This window comes from Microtus oregoni, unplaced genomic scaffold (assembly GCF_018167655.1).
Source record: "Microtus oregoni isolate MIOR12 unplaced genomic scaffold, Mior012 000060F_001, whole genome shotgun sequence".
In the NCBI taxonomy this organism is placed as follows: domain Eukaryota; kingdom Metazoa; phylum Chordata; class Mammalia; order Rodentia; family Cricetidae; genus Microtus; species Microtus oregoni.
The window spans coordinates 1,068,638-1,091,096 of NW_024543836.1; the positions used below are offsets into that span (position 1 = coordinate 1,068,638).

A 22,459-nucleotide genomic window follows, 5' to 3' on the forward strand; every position below is an offset into this window, starting at 1 on the left:
ACAGAGATGCCTGGACTTAGGATTTGGGATCTTATTTACTTGGGCTTTATTTTGTAAAAGCTCCACCTCAAAGTCCAGCCTCTGCACTGTGCCCAGAGCCTGGCTCCACTGGCGATTTCCTTTTCTTCGGTAGGGGAGGACTGAACGCGGAACCACGTGACAAGCGGCGAGGCAGGCTGCCTCTGCTCTTAGAGCTCCTATTCAAACTCACGCCGCCCTGCCCCCTCCAAACAGGGTCTTTGCAGCCCAGGGCCACCTTGAACAGGCCAGGTGTATGGGCTTGTGCCACCATGCCAAGCAAACATGAGTGGCGTGGAAATATCTGTCAGTTTCTCCTGAGCTCAGGCCTTCCTGCCAGACTCATTTTTACGGGACAAATCCCATTCAGGTGCTGGAGAGAGGAAATGTTTTAACACTGGGAGTCAACTTGAGATCCAGAACTCCTGAACGAAACCAAATGTTTCAGATGACAGTTTTGGTTTGGCTTTTTCTTAAAACTTGCTCTCCTGGGGGCTGTAGACACCACAGACCAAACCTTCTCTGCTGCGTTGAGCTGCTTGCTGTTAGTCAAAGTACTGAGTACCTTTAATGCCTTCAGGGTTTCCTGAGTGGCCTAGAAACAAAGATAATGAAAGACGGCAATATATTTTTTCTCAATTAACTTAACAGCATCTCCAAAAATATTTCTTTTCAAATAGCTCACGAAAGAACTTGGCCAGGATTTTCATGGCAATAGAGAGTCTTGAACAAGAATCCGTCAGCTGCTTTGTAAGGGTCTACCGATGCTGTCACCTTAACAAGTCTGTATTTCTCCTGGACAAAAAAAAGGAACGAAGTCACCACTCCCCTCCGACACATGAAGGAAAGCTCAGCAGAAAGTCAGGCTCTGGCAGTGAGGAATGCCCGATGTCACAGATTTTCTTTAATAAAGACTAAGCTGGCCGTCCACTAAGCCAGTTTCGGAGTGTGACCTGTAACTCCCAGCCGTATTTACACGGAGGAAGCGTGAATAGGTTCACTAATGCGGTGAAAGGGCACCGTGACCCTACCTGCCAAGTGGCAAGGTGGGGATAATTAATCTGGTCAATTAAAAAAGAAAGAGATAATTTAAAATGCAAAGGCGTCCATGTGGCGCATTGCATTCTGCTCTCTGGACGTCCAGGTTCTTGCCGTCAGTTCGCCTCTCTTCCCTGCCTTTTCTTCATCTTTTCTCTTTTGAAAACTTGATGGGCCACACTTGACTCAAACGGAGAACTTCTGTGTTTTATATCACGACCTGCTTCTGTCTTGCATTCTAGAATGTTTCTTCATTCTAATGTGTCTTCTAGAAACGCCCCCTCCCCAGGCGACTGAGTCCCCATGACCACCTTAGCAGTACTTACTCTTGTCTCTGTGGGGTTGCTAGCGCTTACTCTCCCTTCAAGACTCTTGGTCCGTTTCCCAGTGGAATTTTCATACTTTGAGAGCGCTAGGGCCCGAGCCACACTGTCTGGCTTATCTAATCCCATTTATGATCCTATAACCTTGAAGCTTGCCACAACCTGGCTGTCAGCACCAGATCCTGAATACTCGGGGTGGTGTGTTTGCTTTGTCGAACAGGAAATTAGTCAAACAGTTTTTTCCCCACAAATGTTCATAATTCCTCTTGACATTTACAAGCCAGGAGTAGCGCTTGGGCACAAAATGATCTCAGGGAGCCGTGAGAGGTAGTGGACAGCGAGGCCGCTGCGCTTTGGTGTTTGCGAGCATCCGTCGCGGGCCTGACCGCAGCACCAAGGAGAGTCCACAGGGGCCCACTCTGTTGCCAGTGTGGGTTGGTGTCGCCTCGTTGCCTGCAGCCCACAGTGTCTTTGCAGCTGGTGCAAGCCCGGGCCCTGGGCAGACATTTCTGTCATTGCCGTTACAATCCCAGCAAAGCGCTAAGAGAGCGACATCCGGGGTTTTCAGGCCGCTCACAGGCAGGCTTTTTATAGTGAGAATCTGAATAGTTCTGGTTGCCAAGGAGGGGAAATTCTCATCTACAAAACCAACAGAAAACCAGCTCAAACGCTTCGGCGGGGAAGTGCAAGGCATTAAGGTCTCTGTTCCCTAGGTGTTAGATTTGGCGAGCCAGACACCACCAGGGCGGAGTCAAGACTCCGTGCTGGCTGAGCTCAGACTCAGTGGTGCCCGTTGTCAGCTCTGCAGGAGGCCCGCTGCGGCCATCTGTGCGGTGCTGAGTGAGATGGGATAAACAGCTGGTGCCAGGACCTGGCAAGCAGGCTGGCCCAAGCCCTCCTGTTTCCAAAGCCCAAATCACCGGAGGGATTCCCCTTCCTGCAGCTCCGGCCAGCAGCTCTATAAAAGCATAAAGCATCGCTGTATTGCGGTTTATAGGAATCCCTTACATTTGTAAGGCGTTTTACAGTTTACTAAGCGCTTATACAGACGTTATTTCATTTGAGCTTTCTAACAGCCCTGGGGGGCTGCAAGGCGCAGATACAGGGTTGGCTTTCCAAAGATGGGGAAAGGGAGTCCCAGAGAATGATGCTGCCCACTGGGAGTGCCCGTCTGGCTTTGGCTTCGGCTCCTTACGCCTTCCTTGCGCCTGGACTGAAGCTGTCCATGTACAACACCTCTGTAACTCTTCTGGAAACTTGGAGATCCCAGGGAAGTAGCCATGGCTGATGTTCATGTGCAGTTCCACTTGGCTTTCTTTCTTTCGTTGTGCAAGCAGTGGTGGCTCGGTCGTGGGTCTTGTCTGCCTTCTTTCCTTCCTTCCTTCCTTCCTTCCTTCCTTTCTCCCCTTCCCCTTCCTCCTCTTCCTCTTCCTCTCCTTTTCCTTCTCCTTCCCCTTCCTCCTTTTCCTCTTCCTCTCCTTTTCCTTCTCCTTCTCCTTCTCCTTCTTCTTCTTCTCTTTGGTTTTTCGAGACAGGGTTTTTTCTATGTATCCTTGGCTGTCCTGGAACTCACTCTGTAGACAGGCCGGCCTCAAACTCACAGAGATCCACCTGCCTCTGCCTCCTAAGTGCTGGGATTAAAGGCATGCACCACCACCACCTGGCTGGGTCTTTTCCTTTTAAAACAGCAGGGGAGTGAAGAAAGTTGGAAAGAGTGGAAGGAGCAATCAGGGAGCTGAACAGGTTCTGGGCCTGTTGGGATCCACTGTGCAAGGGCCGTCACAACTGCCAGTTCACCCAAGGTCACCTTGCACAGAGAAAATGACCCACTGTTTGTTCTCAGAGACTGTCACCGTGGCACACTGCAGAGAAACAGGTTCTTCTCTGGGAGCCTCTGGGCTTGGGCTCACAGTCAGAAGACTTACAGGAAAGCTCTGTCGTGGCTTTGTATGGAAATCTCCTCTGACCTGGGGAGCCAGTGGGAGAGGAACCAAATGCACCTGTCCAAGTCTGTGAGATGGAAGACTGCATGGTGATGCTGCAGATGCTGTGGGCTCTTAGCTCTGAAAAAAAAAAAAAAAATCCCTTCCTGGTAGAGACTTTAGACCCGGATACCTGAGCAGATCTGCTGGGGCCTGTCTCGACGCCTTGGTGTTCTGTTGTGGGATACTTGTACACTTTGTGAAGGAGTGTTGCTGAGTGGTGTAATGAAAGGCTGAATGGCCAATAGGGAGGCAGGAGAGATAGGGATGAGAGGAATCCGGGTTGTGTGAGAGATGCCAACGAGATACCGAGGGAGCTGGACAAACAGAATAAAAGGAGAAAAGCCACGAGGTAAAACATAGATGAATGTAAACAGGTTAATTTAAGTTAGAAGAGCTCAGTTAAGGCTGAGTTTTCATAATTAATAAGTCTCTGTGCTGTTATTTGGAAGCTGACTGGATGGAGAAAGACTCGCTCCAGTATTCTTCTGTTCTTATGGTGAAATCTAGTAGTATGATTGGACACCAGAATCAAACGCCAGCATCCTGTGGTCCACAGTTGTGTGAGCTTGAGCAAGTCAAGTTAAGCTGTCCATGGTGGAAGAGGTGTGCCTTGCCTGAAAACACTGGGCTATTAATAAAACAAAACAAAACCGACGCGGTCCTTGTTGTGGAGGTTCCTCATTCCAGTGCTCCGTTGTCGCCACGGTGAAGCTGAGTAAAGAAGCTAAACAGAGGCTGCAGCAGCTCTTCAAGGGCGACTTCATTCCTCTCGTGATTTACCTGGCATTTACGAGGGGTGCAGATCCTGGAATGCCTGAACCATCAGTTTTAAGCCTACTTTGGGGATAAAGGCCTGTTTGGTCATCTGGATTTGGAAGCAATCCAACATGGAAGTTGTGTACTCTGGCTGGATGAGAAAGACATTGTTTCAGCGCATCTGTGGCAGAGTGGAGCCTGTACTGACTCACGATAGACTGTCAAAATAAATATTTTAACGATGTTAAAAAAAAAAAAAGCCAGGCGATGGTGGCACATGCCTTTAATTCCAGCACTCGGGAGGCAGAGGCAGGCGGATCTCTGTGAGTTCGAGACCAGCCTGGTCTACAAGAGCTAGTTCCAGGACAGGCTCCAAAGCCACAGAGAAACCCTGTCTCGAAAAAGCAAAACAAAACAAACAAAAAAAAAAAAACCAAAAAAAAAAAAACCACCCAAAATAACAACAACACTAAAGCTGTTCCAAAGAGTTGTTTTAGTTCATTGAGATCATATTAGTAAAATGCCTCAGACAGTGCCCGACGTGAGCTGAGCGAAGGACTCTATCAGGTTTTGGAGGAGGAAACTCAGTAAACCCGCAGAGGGCAGCTCCAGCTACCCGCTTCCTTTTCCCCACTGTCGACCTGAACTCAGATGTGCCTTCCCCAAACCCAGGAAGATGCACACAACACATGCACATTGCCTAATGTGATTTAGTCATGATCTCATAGAACAGGGATTGTGGGAATGCAACGCGTCTGGGCAGCGGTGTATTTACGGTATTGATGCCAGCACAAGACTGGCACCAGGCAAAGTTAAGCAGGCATAAAAAGGCTGCTGCAGTTGGTGAGGGAGGCCAGCACTTGGTCTGAATTCAGCTCTGTTGAAACAGGGCAGAGGATTCTTAAACAGTGGGGTAAGAGGGAGATGGAGCCATCTGCTTGAAGTGACTTCTGCCACCTTCTCGTGTCTTCTCAACAGATGGTAGTTTTACAGTTTGGATGCCAGTGGAGTCGGGCTCCCATCATCCCACAGGATAGGGTACGCGGCTCACACGTGAGAGGGATGGTTTCTTCTTTGAAGATTGTGTTCCAAGCCATGGCCCCTATGTCCTTGGGAAGACATTTTTGGGTTATAAAATAGACAAGAGACTTTATAATTGATTTACATATTGTTTTGGGTGTGTCCTGTATCTCCTCCAGGTGAGTGCAAACATGATACACCTTCCCTTCTTGGGCTGTGCCGGCCTTCCCGTCCAATGACCACAGTGATTGTCAACAATGATGAAGTATGGGTTGCTCTTGGGAAGTCTTTCCCTAGTTCACAAGGAACCTTTCCCTTTCCCCCCTTTTTACTTCTGTCCCTCCTCCCCTCCTTGAAGCCATCAGTCCTGACTTCGTGTAGGGACCATGTTTGGTTCTTGTCTGCTCTGTCTTAGGAGATAACTTTGGGAGAGGAAGGTTGCTGGACTACTAAGGACTACTGCTTATCCCTTAAGGGTCATTGTGCCCTTGCTCTTGTGTGAGGGCATGTGTTGGCAAGGTTGCCCACTCTTGCTGTGGTCCATGGGCTTGGGGCTGTAGAAATGACTCATTATGTAGTTAAATTGTATTTTATCCTTTCAAAGTGACCCCTTTCAGGACCTGGGTAGATGACAGTTCAGTGGGCACTAAAGCATTTGCTGTGCAAACCTGAAGACCTGAGTTTGTACCTCAGGACCCGCATAAAGCTGGGTGCCATAGTACACATGTGTGTCAAGTCAGCACCTCTGTGGGGAGATGGGAAACAGGCAGGAGCATGTCCAGCCAGCTAGCCTGGCATATGCATGCATGAACAACAAGAGACACTCTGTCTCAAAACAGGAAGGAGGCAAGACCGACACCCGAGGTTGTCCTCTGACCTCAACGTAAGTAGTGTGGCACACGTTTCTCTCTCTCTCTCTCTCTCTCTCTCTCTCTCTCTCTCTCTCTTCTCCCACCTGCCATCCTCTGCCCCCTCTCTCACACAGTGGCCTTTGGCATCTACAGCAGATCCTGATTCATGAAATATCAAGTATGAAGGGTCCAGAGAAATTTGTACAAAATGAAGTAAAAACACTAGAGATCACTTTGGCCACCCATGTAAGGCTTATGAGGCACACGTATACTCAAGAGCATAAGATTAAGCTAATCTTTGTTTAACGCAATCTTTTCATGTTAATCCTAAAATTAGTAATTCTTAGAATGCCCGTAGTAGAAAGCACCTACAACTCTAGATTTTAGGGAAAAGACAATAGACATGCTGGGGTTTGTGTGTGTGTGTGTGTGTGTGTGTGTGTGTGTGTAAGGCACAGACACCAACCTGCATTTTAAAAGAGGCCCAACCTGCAAGAAAGACATACAGTCTTCAGTATGGGCCACAGGGGAAGACCCTCAGCTCAGTCGGCCTTAGCCAGGCATGCTGAAAGGACCCACCATGGGCCACCAGGCTCCGCGGAAAGGCACACAGACTTACAGAAATGGCTAGTTGCATAATGGTTGGAACCCCACACGTTTGTTTATATAGGGTATAAAGGCGTGGTCGCTTGTTCCTAGTTATTAGGGATTTAACAACAGTGCTAGGAGTGGATTAAACTAAACGTGCACAACCGTGTGTTACTTTACTAGCCCCACAGCCACATGTTCCCAGAACCTCCTAATAGAGCTCACTCAATAGTGCAGGTGCGTCTGTGTTAATTCCATGTAGCAGTGAAGGAAAGTCCATTGGCCCCATCACAGAACAAGCGTGTGGACAGAAGATTTGAGCAGGTGGTCCTTGCTAGAATAGTCTGAGCGAGGGGTGTCTACACGCTCTTTATTTCCTTCCCTTCAAACGGGTCATTTCCTTGGAGGACAGTCCTGCCCTTGTCTGCGCCTGCCCTGGAAACACGTGACCTGGTGCAGAGGTTTCTCCCACGTTCAGTTTCTTTCCCATCCTACCTTCTTCCAAACACAGAGCTTTGTAATTGATTTAAAAAAAAAATTGGCAAGTTCGTGGGCTTTTATTAGACATTGTAATTCCAAACCGTGATTACATGATGTCTGGCTTTCCCTGAGCCCAAATTCAATATCCTGGAACGTGGGGAGCTTTGTTCCTGACTGTAGTGTGCACCTGGGGTGGGGCCCGCGCAGGGATGGTGCCCCATCAACCTCTGAAAATCTCTGGCTGTGGATGTGAGTTTAACTCTGCTTCCTTCTTTTTATCCTCTTGAATTATACCTTTACGAACTCTGGTTTTGTTCATCCGTTTGATTTGAAACAGGGACACACGCCCTATCCACTATGTAGCCCAGCCTGGTTCCAAGTTCTCAGTAATTGTCCTGTCACAGTTTCTGGAGTGCTGGGATTACTGGAATGAACTACGCTGCCTGTTTACAAGTTTTTCTTTTTATATTTACTTTTTTACACTATTTGTTATTTTTACTTTGGACAGATAGAGAGAGAGAGAGAGTGTGTGAGAGAGAGAGAGAGAAAGCACAAGGTAAGTGGGAATATGAAGGACAACTTTTGGAAATCAGTTCTCCCCTTCTCCCTTGGCTTTTAGGTGTTGCATTTAGTCTTTAGGTATGCACGGAAGCCCTTCATTTGCTGTGCCATCTTGCCAAGGTGCATGATGTAATCAGCTCCCTCAAGCTCCTGCTGCGAAGGGGGTGGGTCTCAGCTGTGATAAACTGTGTGTAGCCTCCAACTGAGCCAAAAAAAAAAAAAAAAAAAAAAAAAAAAGCTCTTAAATAAAGGAAGGAAGGAAGGAAGGAAGGAAGGAAGGAAGGGAAAGAAAAGGCAAATCCCTCAAGTGTTCCCACTTCCATGCAGGTTCTTGCTCCCCTGGACTGTCTTTCTGATGGCTGTGTTTGTGACGGACACATGGTGATGATGGATACACATCTTCGTTATGGTGCTGCTGAATTGTGATCCATGCTGCACTCATAAACGCGAACCACACTTCTCCATGTAAAGAGGATGAAGGAATTAAAGCAACAGGCCTGAGAACTGACTGCAAGGAGTCCCTTGTCCACTTGTGACAAGATTGCCCATGTCCACTTGCGACAAGCTCCACAAGCTAGACAGCACTCGGTCACCTTTTGCATGGGAAAAGGGACGCTGGAAGATGATCTACCCAATGTCATCCAGCTCCCAGGGCACATTAACTAGGCTGTCAATGGCATTCCCACACATACCGCACAGACTTGTCCCCACATCAGTAACCTTCTGTGGGGCAGATTTTTCAAAGTTTACTGCTCCTTTGTGGGAAGTGAGAGCTGGAACCCACGCTCTTTAAGGCCAAGCTTCCCAACCCTAAACGCACAGGATGCACACAGTGGGTGCCAACCCGGTCAGCCCACAGCTGCCGCAGAGCTTTAAAAAAGTGTCTCCATCATCGGGCATTCCCTGTTTTCTCGAGATGTGTACTGTGGTCAGCCAGATCCTCCTGAAAGCTGAGCCCTGAGCTGTGACTACCATGCCCTTGCCAGACTGATGCCAAAGCTTGCAGGTTCATTTTAAAGTCACTCCGAGAGAAAAGGATGGGGTGTCAAGTCTGTTCCCTGGAGCGGCTATTCCGCCCTTTCTTGTGAGTTTTGAAGCGTTGAGGACCCATCTACTGGTGGAATTTGTAATCCACCAGATAGTCCAATTTGGTGTGTTTGGTGAATAGGGGATGGACACCCCAAAATCAAACCGAACAATAACAACAACAACAAACCGCCCCCATTGGATTATCAAGGACTAGAATTATAAGAAAATGTGAACGGCTCTCTATCTCTCAACTTTGCAGTTCAGGATAGAAGTTTGGAGGTTTCAACCGTTCTCCCATAAATCTAGCAGGGAACACTCAAGCCATTTTGCCATCGATGGCAAAGTGTGGGCTTTTTTTCCGCAAAGAGAAGGCCTTGACAAATACCCACTAACAGATAAAAATCATGTCTTCATTCAGCAAAGACTGCGGCATCCCACAGATGCTCCCTGGAAATTCTGTGTTCTGGTCACCTAAGCCGAGGTCTTGGCAACCACAGTCACTCAGGAATCTCCGAGGTGCTGTCAAAACCAAGAACACTCTGTTACTATTTATGGATTTTCTCCAATAAAGCCCCATCCTAAGCAACAGAACCACAAAGCTTGACGGAGCATATGTCACATTAAACATGGCATGTCGTATGTTTCTGTATGTGTACATCTACACAGCTCATGCATCATATTATAAAGTTCGTGCATGTGCCAATGAGATCCTTCTTTGCTCTTGTGTGTGGCACACTTCAGATAGAACTGAGGTAATGGACTTCATGTTTGTGCGTTATGACTAGCGCGGTCAGAAAACCTTTTCATTGTTTTTAGTATTTGTCATTTTTGTGTGCATGCGTGTGTGTGCACGGGTGTGCATGTGTGAACTTAGGAAGTCTTCTCTCTTGTTAAGCGTTCCTGGGAGACTAGTCCAGGCTTCGTTTCTGCGGCCATAAAGATGGCCATTGTCCATTTCTGCTGGATTCATACACTCAATTTTCAGTTCGTCACTATCTTCAGCCTTCACCACCATGAAACTCCAGTTATTCACAGCCAAGTGTGTGTTCAAAACTGCCCCACAGAAGATCAGTGAAGCCTCTCCTTGTGTTGTGGGCTCTCTGCTTAACGATTGGACCACGTCTGTGGACCCTCAATGAGCAGGCAATAAATAGCCTTTGGGCACAATTGTAAAAATTAAAAACAAAAAAAAAACAGATTAATATAAAAAAAACCCTTTGGATCACAAGAGCTCAGAAATATTTGCTTTAAAATGCAAGTTTTATAGTCATGAACCTCCTGCGTGAATTACAAGCTCTTCTCACCAAAGGAGGAATTCCGCTAACTGCATTTTCATTTGGGAAAGTTTGCATAGCACTTACGGTACAGTGGCTTTGTGTGTTTATTCTGAGTTTGCTTTCTCCTAAAATAACATGATGATCCATCCAGACACAGACGAAAACCAAACTGCAGCGTTGTAATCCTCCAAACCTCCTTTCTCGGGAGAAAATTAAGCAAGCTCCAGCTTAACAGCCGCTAATCCTAAAAAAGATTATTATAAAAGACTCTAGACCCCATGGGGGAGCAGTGGGTGCTCCACGTTTTACCGTGGTTCCCCGAGGAGGCTCTCTCTGACAGGAAGCAGATGGAGACCCCACAGAGAGGCGGGTTCCCACTGTGACTATCACAGGCTGCACGGTGCTTTGGAAACGACACCAGCTAGGAGATCCGCAACGAGAATTTTAGATTTTATACAAGGATGGCTTTGATGTGTGCGTGCCTGCGCGCACGTGTGTGTGTGTGTGTGTGTGTGTGTGAGTGTGTATGTGTGTAAGTGGCAAGAAGCAGTAGCAGTCGATGAAGTCTGTCTCAAAACAGCCATTCTTTCCTGTAGAGTAACTCAAATGATCCAACAAGGACCACCTGTTTTGAATTTGAATTTCTTGTGTCCTTCTTTTAGAGAATGGATTAAGTCAACAGTTCAGGATAAGTTGGGCCCTGTGAGTGGGAAGTGGGGCTGGGCGAGGTGAGGGGGATGGGGGCCTGGTGGGGGTGAGTGGGATGCAGCGCTGGGCAGGGTAGGTGGGATGTGGGCTTGAACCAGGTGAGGAGGATGCGGGGCTGGGCCAGGTGAGGGGGATGCAGCGCTGAGGGGAACTGTCAGGAAGAACTGGAGGCTTTATTCTTTGAGAAGCTTGAAAGAGCAAGAGATAAAACTGAAATAATCTGCCTTCTGCAGATTAGTTTTTCTTGCGGAGAAGATTAGGTTGCTTCGTCTCAACCTGGAGATTTGCTGTTTGCATTTTCATTCTGTTTATTTCTGAGATTTGCCTGTAAAAGCCGTACACGGGTGCGGAGGAAATGCAGAATCTGTACCGATGTTTTTGCATACAAGCCACGGGTAGTATAGGTGTTACTATTTATCTTGTGTTTTTCCCAAAATAAAGTGAGCAAACTTTAGATTTAGGGGTCGTTCATTTGAGTAAGTCAGTCTAATTTTTTTGCTTTCTTAAAAATAGAATTTTTTAATTAATTCTCTGAGAATATCATACATGTTTTGATCACATTTGTCCTCACTCTTTCCCCTAATGCTTCCCAGATCCATCCCTTACATTTGCGTCCCTCTTAACTTCATGTTCTCTCTTGTTTTTAAAAACAGCCAAACAACGGGCCAACTCTTATCTGTACTGCTCATATACAGATGTGTGTGAGACCATTTAGTTGACGCTCTAGGGTTAATTTCCTATTGATGTCTATGTAAGTGTTTCCCAAGAAAACGGGGCTGGACAGACAGCTCAGCAAAGTACGTGATGTGCAGGCGTGAGAGCCTGGGTTTCATCCAGGTCACACATGTAAAGACCTGGTACGATGGCATGCTTGTAATCTCAGTGCTGGGGAGGTGGAGACACACAAATCTCTGCATAGTCAGCCTAATTTGTGAACCCCAAGCCAGTGAGAGACCCTGTCTCAAAACACCAAGGTGACTGACATCTGAGGAGGAATGACACCCAAGGTCGTCCTCTGTCCTTAACACACGCATGACCCGTGTGACCCGCGCTTACCCTGGCATGAGCATCTTTCCAGCTCTACAAAAACATGTTCTCTCTCTGTATCTGTCCCTCTGTGTCTTGGTTTGTGCTTAACCCCCACCCCAAACTCAAATAACTCCAGCAACCATCATCCTGAGCAGTGGTGAACATTGAAGAGCTTGGCTCAAACGGCTTTTGCAGGTAGAAGTGAAGTTTCCCCGGAGCCCCAGACTTATGGGAAACATCGTGGGATCAGCTGACTTTCCGCGGGGCGTTGCATTCCGTTCTCCTTCTTTTTTCCTCTCCCGCCCCCACCCTTCTTAGAAGCTAATGGGTTTATTGTGCACTGCAAAGGGCAGTGGTTGGACTAGCACTCAAAGGGGTTCAAGGTCTCCCTGAGCGCCTCCCAGTCTCCCCTTGAGGGGCAGGGGGTTCCTTTCAAGGTCTCCCTGAGCGCCTCCCAGTCTCCCCTTGAGGGGCAGGGGGTTCCTGACAGCTGTTTCTACATATTTGGTGGCTGAAGACTGTGATGAAAATCCATGACATAAGGGTCATGAAAAAGAAGTGGGTTTTAAGAAAAGAGGTAAGGTTTGGAATTTAGCTCGGTGGAAGAATGCTGAAGTCACTGGGTTTGGTCCCCAGTACTAGGTGGAATAAAAGAGAAAAAAAGAATCACAAAAGGAGGTGATAAGTGAATTGTTAATCTAATTAGTCTTATCAATAAAAGATTGGGAGTAAGGTATCAGGGTAAAAACCTGAAAGATTAGAGAAGCTGGGGAGCAGCCACAGTAACTTTCTACCTCTCTGGTTCCTCCAACCAAAAGGGCCAAGATCTTCTCTGCACCCTTCTCTCTGTGCCTCCCCACCCCACATACCACTTCCTGTCTCATTCTCTACAGTCCTCCAAACCTCTATGGTCAGCGAGTGGCTAGCTCCACCCTCTGACTCCAAGCAAGCTTTATTTGTCAGAACACAATCAAAATATCACCCAACATTTTCCCCCTTTTTGTCTAAATAAAAACAAAGGTTTTAACTATCATAGTAAAAAAATATATATGTACAGTAACTATATATAGGCAAGAATTACATTAATAATGTCTAGTCTACTTACATTATATGTCTGTAGAGAAAAGCAGAAACAAACATTTGAGATAATGTCCAAGAAAAAGAGTAAATTGGCCTACTGGTATATCACAATTTCAACCGGAGCATAGGACCAGACATGGGCACTTTTTAAAAAAATATCAGTTGTCATGATTGCTGGTGAAACCTTTAGCCCCATGTCTGCTCATAGAAGACCAGTGGAGCTGTCGGGTGTGTCTTGCAAGTGTCCTGTTTGCATGGCACATGTTAGCCATTCATTCTTTTGAGCTAATTTATCTAGTCACTGTGGCGCATTTAATTTTGGAGCATGCAAATTTCACTTTGGGGTGAGAACATGGGCTCTTTTTACTTGTTCACCCAATCGTAGTTACAGCCTGGCTACTGGCAAGGTCTTCTTATTCACGCTGCAAATGCACATCTGTTTTCCCAGTAATTTTGTTATGAAGCTTATTCCTCTAAATTCTGGTAATTTTTCAAACACATTGGGATGCTGCAACAAGGATTTCAGTCTGTGGTGGATCAATCTAGGACCAAGTGCAAGGGAGCTGATTTACGTAAATAACCAAAATCACCTCAACTAATGGCAGGTTCAAGTCTAACCATCCTGCAGATGGTTAACTATCCATTATTATACTAAAATATTAACTATCCTTTCGATAAGAAGTCAATCACATTCTGGCCGATGTCTGGTCCTATGCTCCACTGCCTGATTTTTATGGCTACGGAAAGCAAACATCTTCTTGATTTTATTATGTAATCTGTGATGGCACAGAGCATCTCCAGTCTAAAAAGTCTGCACATTTAAAGCTGCTGCTGTTTTCTTACTGGCATGAGAATGTTTGAAAAGAGAAGATGCAGATCACGGCAAGTATGAAGCTCCATGTATCCTGCCAATCAAGTGGGATTGCAGTAACTTTCTCTATAAATGTTGCCTCAACTTAGAGATGCATGGTGAAAGGGCTTCTATAGTCACCTCGAGATTACAGAGCTCATCCGCCCAGCACCTACTGCTACATGTTGGTGTGCAGTCCTTACATCTGGCTGTGCTTTGAGCAGCTTGCCGGGCTGTCCTGATGTCTGACAAACAGAAGATAAACCAAGAAAGGGAGGCAGGCAGGTAAGACAGATTTTTTCATTTATCATGTGATACATTCTGCAGCAGTAAACACCACTATCTCACAAATAAACCCTAGAAGGCAGGAAAAGAAAACACTGCTTGAGAAAGCTTCACAGACAGAGACTGCACTCCTGCTGTAGGTGACCTTGACCTTTTGGAGAGCCTGCATGCCCTTTTTTTGTATTAAATAAAATGGGAGTGTAAGGACTGATGATCTGATTTGGTGAGCGGGTCACAGAAACGGTGCTGGCATCTGTTACTTCCACTCTGCGATCCATTACTTCTGGTCTGTTAATGGCTGGAGATATTTGATTAACGGCTGAGATGTGGACGTGAAGGGGACCCAAGGTGGGCTGTGAAGTATACCACGTGGCTAAATCTCTATTCCATCGCCTCACCAGCTTCTCTAGCTCCAGATACCGGGCAGACTGGCAGCTGGGGGCCTCAGAGGCGGGAAAGGCTCCATTTACTCCAAGAATAATTGTGTGTTTGTGCATGTGTGGATATGCACATTATAATATTCTGTCAATAAAAATGCAGGACCAGAAGGTGGTTTATCATTTTTGGGACTAATTAAGATTAAATCTCTCCTTCTCCAATAAAAAAAAACATGCATTCATTAGATCATCTGAAAAAGGAAATTAAGAGAATTTTATTATTTCTAAATATTAACACAATACATAGTTTATGAATAACAGTAGCAGAAAAGAGTGTCTGCCTTGTATACATTCATAGCTAGAGTTGTAAGAAAAACTTTTTTTTTTTTTTTTTAGTAATCGGTAAGTTACAACATTCCCCTTAATGGTAAACATGTTCTGTAAGCCAATGTACTAGAATATATTAATTAGAGATGCATTTATGTATTTCATTTTGACCAGGCTTATCATTCCAGGTTATAAAAGAAGGCAAGCTTCCTTTGTATGGATTTTACTGAAATAGATGCTACTGCCAAAAGCAATTGTAGAAAGGACCCAGGAGCTGAAAGGATTGTAAGACCCCAGGAGCAAGAGAATTAAGACCTACAGGCTGTAGGAAGTCTGCAACTTATGCCCCCCGCTTTTTTCATTTTCAGCTCAACACTTCTTAACTAAAAACATTGCAAAGCTTCTAAACTTGAGCTTCCAAGGCGGCCGTGGGTAAAGTGCTGCCTGGGTAGGCCTGAGGGCTTGAGTTCAACTCACAAGAGTCAGGGCAGAAAGGGGAAAGCCGCTCCTAAAAGTTTTTCACTACTACAAATACATCATGGCACCCACATGCCTACACACACACACCTTTTAAAAAGAACTTCCATATTTAGTATTGTAAACATTTATGAAGTGCAGTCAACTATGGAAAACCCCAAGCACAGATGATGAAATGTTGATTATAAAACCTAAGAACTAACCAAGCACATCATGGAAGAAAAATAGAACCACTGGCTAAAAATAACCAGAAAAGAACCTAGGAAAATGATTCTGTTATTTAGTACTGGTACTTTCAAAAAGACTTAGACCAGGTCCAAACTAGACTTTCATTTTTGATGGGGTCCAGAAAGTGAAATAACTCCAACAACAGAAACAAAAAGGTCCCAAAGAGACCAACCAACCAACAATTACCAAAAGAAAAAAAAAAAAAAACCCTGGAGGCATATGGCTAAGAATTAAATTTATTGGGTAGCAAATCTGCCAAGAGAACAAAGTCTGCATTCTGTTTCTCTTCACTGATGGAGAGATGGATTGCTGTGTCCCAGCAACAGGGCCTACAAGGCAGGCACCTCAGACGGTATACTAGTTACTGAGGCAAAGTTCTCTTTACAGCTCAAGACAAAACACTCAATGCGCTGGGCCTCTGCAGCAATGTTGCTGCAGCAACTGTGGGTGGTGTCTAGCAGCAAGAATGTGGGTGCCTATGTCACACACTGGCTACAAAAGTGGAAGACTGATATAGTTTTCAGTACACCGAGTCAAACCTGAAAGAAATATAAAAATGCACAGGAAAACAAAAAAAAGGAAAATATAGATTTGAAAAAGTCTAATGACCTTTTCAAAAGTAACTACACATTCCACCCTATGATCTCATAAATCAAAGCTTTCAACTGTCGGGACTCATACGTGACTGTATTCTTCCCAATGTGCATTCTCTCTTCCTCCAAGGGCTGTTCTATAACAGCAGGGATGTTTCTGCCAAAAATTTCACAGTGCTCTAGAAACTGGACACATTCTTGAATAACAGTGTCCCTCAGCATGATCGTGTGTTTTGACATGTTTTCTAGCAAGGACAGGAAGCATCTTTTAGCATAATACCACGTATCAGTTCCTAGCTTTTTATGGTAAGGCTCCAGGCTCTTGATAACCCTGGAGATACCAAAGTCATAGTTTCCTTTGGCACAATAGAGTGTTCCTATCACCAAGTTCACAATGCAGAGGTGGTAGATTTTCTTGTCTGGGTCACCATAGGAGAGTTGTTCTTCCTCCTTCTCAATCTTCCTCATCAGCTCCTCGGCTTCCTCATTCTGACTTGTCATAATGTAGGAGACACAGAGGTTGGCTAGGACAATGGCGCTGACGTTCAGGATGTTGTCGTAGTTCTTCTTGACGATGGGCTCATAGAAGCCGATGGCCTCTTTGTACTTGTTTTCCTGCATGAAGAGGACGTGGGCCACATTCAGCTTCCACACATCATGGTCATTGCAGAATTCCACAGATTTGCGGAAGATCTTCTCCACCATGGGATAGTTTTCGAGATTCCAGTAGATTTTTGCCTGGGCCATGAGGACAGGGATATACTTCTCGAGAGTTTCATCATATTCATTCACGGCCTTTATGACAATTTCATCATCTCTGTTGTGTCTTGCTTCCTGAACTTGCTTAGTGAGTCTCCTGAGCTGCTCAGTCAGCATGCCAGCTAGCCCATCCAGCTTTATGAAAGCCTCTTCAGGAGCTGTCTGGCAAGTGATCATGGCATCCAAGAAGTCATAGAGATAGGGCGTGAGGAACTTGTACGTCAAGTGGGCATTCTCTGCCAGGACATCAGCTGCCAGGTCAAAGTACTCATATTTACAGTAGAGCAGTAGCAGGTTGCCGAAGGTCTCTGGGGGAAAGGGGTTCTGCTGCAGCAGGAACTGGAGCTTCTCAAACCCCTCCGTAGGTCTGGCATCCATGTTCATCAGAGCCTGGTTGTGCAGGGTCACAGGGTCCAACTCTTCCTCTGCCCTGGGCGGCATGTCAGTGAGGGCTTCCTGGGCTGCCTCGTAGTTTCTCAGTTGGTACTCAATGGCTGCCTTGAGGTTGAAGGCTTCGACCAGTGCCGTCTGGTGAAGGACTACGGTGTTGCCAACACTTCGAACATCAATGCCTTCGGTGGTCATGCCCACACCTAACTCTGGGTGCTGACGGATGCCTCTCTCTATGATGTTGGCGATATGCTTCAGAGCTGGGGCATAGTGCCTGTTGCTGTAACAAGCTAAAGCCAGGTTGTAAGATACATCAGGCTGGTAGCCAGAGGCCTGCAGGGCTGCAAAGAACTTGGAACAGGCAGCTTCGTAGTGTCCCTCCTTGTAGAGCAGACAACCCATGTTGACCAAACCATCTGGGTCATTCTCCCCTCCACTGTCTTCTCCAGCTTCCCCACTCAGCAGCTGCTCCACCAGGCTCCTGGCTCCTGGCAGGTCGCCCTCGCTGTACTTGATAGCAGCCTGGAGACGAAGGACGCGAGTCTGATAGGTGGGGTTGTCCAGGAGGAAGGCGACCCGCGTGGCCTCGGGATACAGGCAGGCCTTATACAGCGCCTGGGCCTGGTAGAGGCGGTACTGCTCGAGTTCCGGGTGCATCTGGCTCAGCTGCTCATAGCACTCTGCAGCGAGCTCGAACTCCTGCAGGCGGTAGTAGCAGTAGGCCAGCAGCGACAGCCCGGCGCGGCTGCGGGGGCTCCTCTGCAGCTCGGCGGCCAGCAGCTGCACTGCCTCTGAGTAGCGGGAGTCGCGGATGAGCCGGTAGACCACGGCCGTGAACTCACCGTCGGGGATCTGCGAGCTGCTCAGCCCCGCCATAACTGTCAAGATTGGTGAGTATTCTGGTTCCCCGGGGAACAAGCCAATGGAAACGGAAGTCTTGAGACGGTTCCTAACGTATCCCGGAAGTTGTTTTGTAACAGAAGAAAGTTGCCTGTCTAGGAAAGACTAACTGTTTCTTGCACTTAACGCAAACGGCAAAGTTTCTGAACATAAAACAGTATTTTAATGTGTTTATTTCAGATATGAAATCATCACAATTTAAGCGAACTGGAACAGGTCAAATAATAATATAAAAATGCAATAAGTTATAAAAAAAAACTTTAGTCATATTCTCTGACACGCCTGCTAGTATTTCTCAACCTAAAGTGATCATTGTGTGAATGTATACATGTCATACCGCATATATACATTCAACTCCATTTTACATATGATTCATTCCTTCTGGAAGAAGAAAAGAATTTAATTATAGCAACAATCTTTACTTTTCAATAGAAAGCTGTTGCATCATAAAAATTTGCTCGTTTTATGGGTTAAAAACTTTCAAAACCTAACGTTTTTGATGTTCTCTACGACAGAATGACGTTATTGAGAACAGAAGGACAATAGGTCAGGAAAACAGGGATTAAAGTCCTATATGTTTGTGGGGAATCCAGTGCATGAGTAGCAAAGCCCATGGGATTCCCCTGAGAACTGACTGGCAAGATTGTGGCCATGAAACTGGAAAACAAATGGAAAAAAATAGTGCAGGATAGTTTTGTGATAATTTAAACTTATATCATTTCATATATCAATATTTAAATGGAATCAATTTCAAAAGAAACTTCAGTAATGTAAAAAAACTAAAGTGTATTTCTCTTTCCCAAGATGCTATGAGAAGAAACCCTAGCATTAACGTATCTGATTCACTACATAAGTATGGGAATTAAACATTGACTTTTAAAATCACTTGTATTATTGACAATAGTCAATTATGAACAGTAAAATATCAGATATTTGTCAATTATTTATTATCTTCAAACCAGAGGACTACACTTTTACTTAGGGATAAAATTTCACATTGAATTTTGCATCTTCTAAGAAAAACCACTGAGAACATTAAAAGTTTTGGCAAACATTACTTCTCTTCTAAACAAAAACCAAACCCCTAAAGCCCAACAAGACAAAACAAAATCTTTAAAATCGACCAGGGTGCAAAACTTCTACACTACAAATAAAATCATGGTGAGGGTAAACAGAGGCAGGGCACGGACTCCCTAAAACTGCCTCCAAAGCCCAAATGGACGATAAACTAAGGTCCTGAGTCCACGCATTTCTTCCATGGATGCATTGATCTTCACAAACAAAATAAATAATGAAATACAAATGAAAGGATGCAGACATAATCAGCTCTTTTAGATGGTACTTCCTTCCTCCATTCAGTTATGAAAACTGAAATACAGGCTTCTGGGATCGTTTATTATGTCCATTGGTGAAGTTTCTCATCAGGAAAACCTGTATCTAATTAAATAGACATGTAAACAAAGTACAGCATATAAAATGTGTGAAAATGCCAACGCTAACACGTAAAACACAATGCCAAGATAACAAAGCTTTTATAATAAAAGTCGTTAACAGATATTACTACACATTCCACCCTATGATCTCATAAATCAAAGCTTTCAACTGTCTGGACTCATACGTGACTGTATTCTTTCCAGTGTGCATTCTCTCTTCCTCCAAAGGCTGTTCTATAACAGCAGGGATGTTTCTGCCATAAAGCTCACAGTGCTCTAGAAACTGGACACATTCTTGAATAACAGTGTCGCAAAGCACAATCATGTGTTTTGACATGTTTTCTAGCAAAGACAGGAAGCATCTTTTAGCATAATACCACGTATCAGTTCCTAGCTTTTTATGGTAAGGCTCCAGGCTCTTGATAACCCTGGAGATACCAAAGTCATAGTTTCCTTTGGCACAATAGAGTGTTCCTATCACCAAGTTCACAATGCAGAGGTGGTAGATTTTCTTGTCTGGGTCACCATAGGAGAGTTGTTCTTCCTCCTTCTCAATCTTCCTCATCAGCTCCTCGGCTTCCTCATTCTGACTTGTCATAATGTAGGAGACACAGAGGTTGGCTAGGACAATGGCGCTGACGTTCAGGATGTTGTCGTAGTTCTTCTTGACGATGGGCTCATAGAAGCCGATGGCCTCTCTGTACTTGTTTTCCTGCATGAAGAGAACGTGGGCCACATTCAGCTTCCACACATCATGGTCATTGCAGAATTCCACAGATTTGCGGAAGATCTTCTCCACCATGGGATAGTTTTCGAGATTCCAGTAGATTTTTGCCTGGGCCATGAGGACAGGGATATACTTCTCGAGAGTTTCATCATATTCATTCACGGCCTTTATGACAATTTCATCATCTCTGTTGTGTCTTGCTTCCTGAACTTGCTTAGTGAGTCTCCTGAGCTGCTCAGTCAGCATGCCAGCTAGCCCATCCAGCTTTATGAAAGCCTCTTCAGGAGCTGTCTGGCAAGTGATCATGGCATCCAAGAAGTCATAGAGATAGGGCGTGAGGAACTTGTACGTCAAGTGGGCATTCTCTGCCAGGACATCAGCTGCCAGGTCAAAGTACTCATATTTACAGTAGAGCAGTAGCAGGTTGCCGAAGGTCTCTGGGGGAAAGGGGTTCTGCTGCAGCAGGAACTGGAGCTTCTCAAATCCCTCCGTAGGTCTGGCATCCATGTTCATCAGAGCCTGGTTGTGCAGGGTCACAGGGTCCAACTCTTCCTCTGCCCTGGGCGGCATGTCAGTGAGGGCTTCCTGGGCTGCCTCGTAGTTTCTCAGTTGGTACTCAATGGCTGCCTTGAGGTTGAAGGCTTCGACCAGTGCCGTCTGGTGAAGGACTACGGTGTTGCCAACACTTCGAACATCAATGCCTTCGGTGGTCATGCCCACACCTAACTCTGGGTGCTGACGGATGCCTCTCTCTATGATGTTGGCGATATGCTTCAGAGCAGGGGCATACTGACGATTGCTATAATATGACAAAGCCAGGTTGTAAGATACATCAGGCTGGTAGCCACAAGCCTGCAGGGCTGCAAAGAACTTGGAACAGGCAGCTTCATAGTGTCCCTCCTTGTAGAGCAGACAACCCATGTTGACCAAACCATCTGGGTCATTCTCCCCTCCACCGTCTTCTCCAGCTTCCCCACTCAGCAGCTGCTCCACCAGGCTCCTGGCTCCTGGCAGGTCGCCCTCGCTGTACTTGATAGCAGCCTGGAGACGAAGGACGCGAGTCTGATAGGTGGGGTTGTCCAGGAGGAAGGCGACCCGCGTGGCCTCGGGATACAGGCAGGCCTTATACAGCGCCTGGGCCTGGTAGAGGCGGTACTGCTCGAGTTCCGGGTGCATCTGGCTCAGCTGCTCATAGCACTCTGCAGCGAGCTCGAACTCCTGCAGGCGGTAGTAGCAGTAGGCCAGCAGCGACAGCCCGGCGCGGCTGCGGGGGCTCCTCTGCAGCTCGGCGGCCAGCAGCTGCACTGCCTCTGAGTAGCGGGAGTCGCGGATGAGCCGGTAGACCACGGCCGTGAACTCACCGTCGGGAATTTTAGAGTTGCTTTGCCAGGCCATGGCCGCCAAAAGTAGCGCGTGCTAGTTTCCAAGGCAACTAGGTAACCGGAAGTGGAAGTTTATGCGTGGGTGTGCGTGGGTTGTCATGAGATAGAAAGCCTCTGTTAGATGCGAAGACGAACAATAATTATAATACCTGAATTTTCATGTGTTAGAAGAGTATAAACTGGATAGAGAGAATAGTGAGAGAAGGGATAGAAAGCTGCTTCAAGCAATCAGGCATATAAATTTTCCTCTAGACACGCGCCATTTTCACTTCCCATGGGTCAGCGGCGCTTTGCATTCTGGGAATTGTAGTTTCATTTCAAGTCGGCTTAACCCTGTATACTTTTGACAGGATCTGATTCCTTTATATGTGTTTTTGTTTATCTGTGTATTCAGATAGAAAACGATCATCCAAAGTCATTTATTTCTGTATTGAGAGTTTTAGACTCTCCCTAATCGTTAAAATGGCGTGTTGCTTGCCGGTTGGATGTTCCTTCCTCTCTGTGGCCTGACAGTGCCCTGCCTCAGGGCCTGGCATAAATGAAGGTTTTTGAGGCTTATACACTATTTTGAGACAATGATCTTTTTGCTTTAAAAACTTTGAAATCTTCTAGAATTATTATTTCGTGCTGGTTTAATTGTGTACTGCTTAACAGCACAGTGACCATGTATTCTGTAAAAACTAGAAGATGATCTAGAATGGCAGTTTTGGTTTTGAAAGTCTGTTTATTGAGAACATTGCAAGCAAAAGTAAAGCAATAAATATGAAGTAGCAGATAGAAACATCAGATGGATAATTCAATATAATCAAATTGGGGGCTTACAAATATTCAGTTGAAATCAACTAGGGAAGTCCATCACGGGGCTTAGCTGGAATTTCCAATGAGAGTCCCAGGCAGAGCAGAACGTCTTGGGGAACTGTTCCAGATAATGTAACACGCACGTACCTCGGAGCGGATAGACAAGAGTATCAAATCAAGCCTTTGCAAG

General features: G+C 45.9%; 3 protein-coding genes across 3 annotated transcripts; 1 reads left to right on the forward strand and 2 right to left on the reverse strand.

Moving 5' to 3' along the window:
- Positions 1-2,526: 2,526 nt before the first annotated feature.
- Positions 2,527-4,213, forward strand: LOC121439077 (mitochondrial import receptor subunit TOM7 homolog). The gene is made up of 2 exons (XM_041639572.1): positions 2,527-2,619; positions 4,052-4,213. The coding sequence occupies exons 1-2, from the start codon at positions 2,527-2,529 to the stop codon at positions 4,211-4,213; spliced, it is 255 nt and encodes an 84-aa protein (XP_041495506.1).
- An 11,697-nt stretch (positions 4,214-15,910) lies between these two features.
- LOC121439082 (tetratricopeptide repeat protein 30A2) lies at positions 15,911-17,905 on the reverse strand. Its single transcript, XM_041639581.1, has one exon. It carries the CDS (start codon positions 17,903-17,905, stop codon positions 15,911-15,913), a length of 1,995 nt encoding a protein of 664 aa, XP_041495515.1.
- Positions 17,906-18,799: 894 nt separating this feature from the next.
- Positions 18,800-21,484, reverse strand: LOC121439079 (tetratricopeptide repeat protein 30A1-like). The gene has a single exon (XM_041639574.1). It carries the CDS (start codon positions 21,482-21,484, stop codon positions 19,490-19,492), a length of 1,995 nt encoding a protein of 664 aa, XP_041495508.1. The 3' UTR covers positions 18,800-19,489.
- Between the last annotated feature and the right edge of the window lie 975 nt (positions 21,485-22,459).